This window comes from Gadus chalcogrammus, chromosome 8 (assembly GCF_026213295.1).
Source record: "Gadus chalcogrammus isolate NIFS_2021 chromosome 8, NIFS_Gcha_1.0, whole genome shotgun sequence".
NCBI classification, from domain to species: Eukaryota; Metazoa; Chordata; class Actinopteri; order Gadiformes; family Gadidae; genus Gadus; species Gadus chalcogrammus.
The window spans coordinates 14483768-14489767 of NC_079419.1; the positions used below are offsets into that span (position 1 = coordinate 14483768).

The 6000-nt window shown below is 42.1% G+C and overlaps 1 protein-coding gene across 1 annotated transcript; it reads left to right on the forward strand.

The window, feature by feature from the left end:
- Positions 1-3200: 3200 nt before the first annotated feature.
- On the forward strand, positions 3201-5574 carry LOC130387880 (uncharacterized). The gene is made up of 4 exons (XM_056597174.1): positions 3201-3723; positions 3867-4268; positions 4548-4750; positions 5551-5574. Exons 1-4 carry the CDS (start codon positions 3681-3683, stop codon positions 5572-5574), a joined length of 672 nt encoding a protein of 223 aa, XP_056453149.1. The 5' UTR covers positions 3201-3680.
- The last annotated feature ends 426 nt before the right edge of the window (positions 5575-6000 follow it).

The following is a 6000-nucleotide window of genomic DNA, read 5'->3' on the forward strand; positions in this document are numbered from 1 at the left end:
CTTGACTTTTGAAAGCCAGAGCTTCTGTCGCTCCTCTTCCTGAGTCCTCGTAGTCTCCACAGAGCCAGAATAGTAGAAGGTCTTCTCCTGTCTCATTCAGTCCTTGGTGCCACTCTAGCTGGAGGTGGAGCTTGACAGGCAGCACATCAGAAACAATCTGTCAACAACAGCTTTTAAACTCTTGATTGTTGCTGCTTTACAACATCTGCTTGTTTCAGTATTAGCTATGCAGCTCTTCATGTTAGTGGTTTTATTCACCGGGTTTATTGGTGAGTTCTGCTTTAGAAGCACCGTCCTATTTCAGATATGGACCTCAATATATATTTTTTTTGTTTAGCAGTTTCCAGGATCTTTAACACTGTCGTAGTCACTGACCTTTCATTCTTAACATATGCAGGTGACAGTTATCAGCAAACCATCCACTCAATCCGGGACAGAGTCCAGGTTCTACAGGGAGACGGCGTGACTCTCTCCTGCAGCTACTCGTCAGCAACATACCTCTTCTGGTATCGGCAGTACCCCAGCTCACCTCCCCAGTTCCTTATGAAAGAACACATGGAGCTCTCTGGATTTACTTTGAAAAAGGACAGTGAAAGACAAATGTTCCATCTGGAGATCTCCGCTGCTGCCGTGACAGACTCTGCTCTGTACTACTGTGCTGTATAAATTAACAGGTAAGTTGTGGCCACCTGAATTTCTGTAATGCGAAGATTAAAAAGAGATTTGTATCTCCATGGCAACATGTTTACGGATGAACCTTCTGTTTTACAGGTGTTTATAGTGAGGTTCTCACTCCTGTCAAAAAGGAAGAGAACAGTTTAGAAGGTACGACCGTTACTCTGTCTTACAGGCTCTCTAGAGATGCTACTCCTGGCGATGATTTCTTCTGGTACCATCAGCATTCCGGAGAACCTCCAGAGTTCCTGCTGTCCATCTCAGGGCTTGGTATCATCAGGACAGCTGAGTCTCTTGGTTCAGACAAAAGGTTTTCGACTGAACTGACTGAAGAGAAGACTGGAGTGGATCTGAAGATCTCCTCTGCTGCAGTGACAGACTCTGCTCTGTATTACTGTGCTCTGAGGCCCACAGTGACAGGAAACATAGACTCCCTGTGCAAACACCTGCCGAGCGTAAAACACACTTCCCTCTCCCCCTGAATCCAGTGCACAGACATTACTAACTAACCCTAACTCATCAGAACCTCATAATTTGCCCATACTCTGAACATCTTAAAATTGTTCTGCAGGTCAGTAATATCAAGTGGGTGTCGAAGTATTTCATCAATATGTTTGATGTTGGTGTCTTCAACAGCTGGTACCATCTAGAGAATAAGTCCTTACTTGAGCTGAACACCATACAGTTTCTCCTGTTGCTTTAAACTTGCTGTTGGGAAAAGCTCATGTTACACACATATGACATTTTATCTATCACGTCCATTATGTGGAATCTTTCCAGGGCTGATAGCTTGGGACTCCATCTCTCCTGATAAACAGGAAGTCAGTGGAAAAATGGGAGGAAGTGTAACACTCCGATGCTGCTATGATACAGGTGATGAATATTGTTTTCTTTACTGGGATTATTGTAACTGGTATAATTGACTAGAGGTCAGTATTATCAAGTAATGGTTTAACTATTTCCTCAACAGCCGTGTCACAACGTTATTAATCCAAAGGGGACCAGGTAACCAAGTTACAAATGTAATAGCATGTGTTCACCTAAAGAGGGAGTCACTACAATGGAAAACAACCTACAAGTGGTGCTGGGGTTTGGTTCTCCTTTAAATAAATTAAATCTCAACAATGCACATAGCAAGACCCCCATCCAGTGAGCTGAAATCCTTTGGTGGTGGCTTCATAAACGCTAGCAAAGTAAAGGAAAATCTAAATGAGTTTACCTATCTAGCGAAACTTAGCTTTTACTGTGATGCCCCCTATTGGTCATGAATGGTAACAGGTCTGCTGGGTATTGGAGAGCCTTGGAGAGATGAGATGATGGGAGGAGCCAGCCACAAAAGGACTGTTGAGTAAAATGTGTTTATGTTTCTCTCTCCTGCTTTACTAGAACTCGCTCTGCTCTCCACTGCCTCACTCCATCATGCTCTTTGCACTCGTGATATGTTTCATTTTATGTGGTAAGATTTTTGTCAAAACAACAAATTACTCCTAATTAGTGCAATTAAATCATCTTTGTCTGAAACATGAATGTATTGTAGATTTGATTCTCGTTGCAGTGACTGAATCCCCTTTTTGATTTCAGGTCCAAGTGTTGAAGACAGTATCAGTCAGCAGAAGGATGTCCAACGTGCTGTTGAGGGTGCTGCTGTGGTGCTCTCATGCAGCTACAACAGCTCTGTAGTCAGTAGTCTCTTATGGTACCGCCAGTACCCCGGCTCACCACCACAGTTCCTTATCATGGAATACTCTGGAATCATAACTAATCCAATACCAGGAATGAACATCACACATATCAAACAACAGAGACTTGTGGAGCTGCTGATCTCCTCTGCTGCGGTGACAGACTCTGCTCTGTACTACTGTGCTCTGAGGCCCACAGTGACAGGAAACACAGACTCCCTGTACAAAAACCTGCTGAGCACTAAACTCAATTCCCTCTCCCCCTTAAACCATCAGACATTACTGTTTAAACACATCGGTACTCCTCTGTTGTATTTTCCCCACACACCAAACATCTTACAATCTTTCTGAAGTTCATTCTCTTTCTGTAGTTCATTCTCTTTCCATAATATTGGGAATTTTAGGGTTCAAATTGGTTACTATATGTGGGTCATTTCAATCATTGGTTATTGTTTCAGACATTTTATCCTGGTGTGTTCTTTATGGTCCATGTCAATGTAACATATTTTTTATTTAGACTTTTTCCAGGTCTGATGCTGGGAACTCCACCTGTCCTAATAAACAGAAAGTCAGAGGAAAAGAGGGAGCATCTGTAACACTCAGATGCACCTATGATATACAGGCTCTACAATGTGCATCTTCGCTGGTACAGACTTCAGCCTAGCTAAGCTCCTCACTTTATACTTGTTAAAGGAGCAAGGTCAATGAGTACTGAACAGAATAGTCGGGACCGTTGTTTTCAGTCCACAACATCCAGAACATCAACTGAACTCACCATACGTTTTTTGATTTCATGTTTTACGTGTGAATGATACACTGTAGCAGTACTCCCATGAGTAGGGCATCTCAGTAAAATAACCATCAGCCATCCCACTAAACAAAAATACACTCTGCTCCGACAGTCAATGAGGGGGTCAACGTTAAATTAAAACCTTTTTCAATCTAGAAGAATGTCCCAAGCACTCTGGTCAAAACTAACAGCAATCTAACATTCATCCAATCAGTTTACATAATATAATCATATTTTTAACACAAAGTGATCTTTATTTGACATGAATACATGTAGAGATGGTGTCACCACAGTGGTTCTACTTGACCTTTGAAACTAAAACTCACATTCACCTGTCGCTCCTCTTCCTGGGTCCTCATGGTCTCCACAGAGCCAGTATAGTAGAAGGTCTTCTCCTGTCTCATTCAGTCCTTGGTGCCACTCTAGCTGGAGGTGGAGCTTGACAGGCAGCACATCAGAAACAATCTGTCAACACAACAGCTTCTAGACTCTTGATTGTTGCTGCTTGACAACATCTGCTTGTTCCAGTATTAGCTATGCAGATCTTCATGTTAGTGGTTTTATTCACTGGGTTTACTGGTGAGTTCTGCTTTAAAAGCACTGTCCTAATTCAGACATGGACCTCAATATATGTAGCACTTCATATGAATTAATTCACATTAATCTTTCCAGGATCTGTAACACTGTCGTAGTCACTGACCTTTCATTCTTAACATATGCAGGTGACAGTTATCAGCAATCCATCCACTCAATCCAGGACAGTCCAGTCCAGGCTCTACAAGGAGACGGCGTGACTCTCTCCTGCAACTACTCTTCAGCAACATCCTTCTTCTGGTATCGGCAGTACCCCAGCTCACCTCCCCAGTTCCTTATCAAAGAATACATGGAGCTATCTGGATTTACCTTGAAAAAGGACAGTGATAAAAAAATGTTCCATCTGGAGATCTCCGCTGCTGCCGTGACAGACTCTGCTCTGTACTACTGTGCTGTGCAGCCCACAGTGACAGGAAACACAGACTCCCTGTACAAAAACCTGACAAGGAACTTGAAGAGCATTTGTCATTACCTTAAACTGTGGTTCAGGGGAGGCGCATCTGGAGAGGTGAATTCACACCAGGAGTCTAGTGAATAAACTGTATTTTACAACAGAGATACAGGGGTAGCATGTTGAGCTCCAGGGTTCCCATGGTGTTTGAAATTATGTCAGTCCTCTTTTCAAGTCACAGCCCACCAGAAATTCTAAAGATTAAAGGGAACTTGTATAGCCATGGCAACATGTTTACATATTAACCTTATCTTTACTGGTGTTTACAGTGTGGACCTCACTCCTGTCAAGCAGAAAGAGAACAGATTAGTCGGTACAAGTGTTTCTCTGTCCTACACGCTCTCTAAAACTGCTACAGGGAGCGATTATTTTTTCTGGTACCGTCAGTATCCTGGAGAACCTCCACAGTTCCTGCTGTGCATCTCAGGGTTTGGTAACAACAGAACAGTTGAGTCTCTTGGTTCAGACAAAAGGTTTTCCACTGAACTGACTGAAGAGAAGACTGGAGTGGATCTGAAGATCTCCTCTGTTGCAGTGACAGACTCTGCTCTGTACTACTGTGCTCTGCAGCCCACAGTGACAGGAAACATAGGCTCGCTGTACAAAAACCTGCTGAGCACAAAACAATCCTTCAACTCCCCCTGAGACCCGATCAATGACATTTCTGACACAAAACTTCATCTCAATATTTATTTCCTGATTAACTATACATGTTTACCATTTTTCAATTTTATTATTTATTTTTATATTTTTTCAGTAAGTTCACTTGTTTATTCTTTTAAATGATTCGGTTTGAATTGTGTGTTATATTTGTAGCTTTTATCCGCATGGCTCATTCAATTAAAAACCATCTAGGTTTCCACAGTTACTCTTCTTAAAGTGAACATGAAGGTGAGTTCTCTTATCCACCCCTAGAGGTCAGTATTGTCAAGTAGGTGCTTTACTATTTCATCAACATGGTTGGTCATTGTATCTTTAAGAGCTGGTACCATGAAGAGAGTAAGTCTCATACTTGAGCTGAACACCAGATGGTTTCTCCTGTTGCTGTAGAACTTCTGTTGAGATGGAAACCTGGCTGTGGATTATTATTGCTCCACTTCTATCTGGTAAGATTAAAACCGCGTGCTTCACACTAAAAATATGCATCAATCGTCAAAATTGTATCTAATTGGTATTGGATGTTTTAGCCATAATTTTCTGTTGTGTTCTTATCAACCATGTTATTCTATCACCTCCATAATATGGACTCATCCTTGTTCTCACTCTCCGGCTGGGTTTCTCTTTAAAGACTTGTTGACACTCCTATCATCATTGAACTTGATTAATACATTCATTAACCACCATCTTCTGTTCTTCCCCAGAGTGTAAAGGAGAAGACAGTGTGAACCAGATCAGTGAAGAAGTCATTGCTACTGAAGGACACACAGTCAGTCTACAATGTACCTTTGAGACTGACTATACCCCATATTTGTTCTGGTATAAACAACAAAGAAACGACTTCCCCAGGTTTGTGCTACAACGCTCTACATTGGGAGGAAAGGAAGCCGAAGAGTTCCCCAAAGAAAGATTTGATGCCCAAATCCAAAACACATCAGTTCCTCTGAGGATCCAGAACCTGCAGCTGTCTGACTCTGCTCTGTACTACTGTGCTCTGAAGCCCACAGTGACAGGAAACACAGACTCCCTGTACAAAAACCTGCTGAGCACAAAACACACTTCTCTCTCCCCCTGAGACCAGTACAGACATTGCTGACAAAATACATAAACCCTTTACAATATTATTTTTCTGAATCAGGATACACGTTTACCAT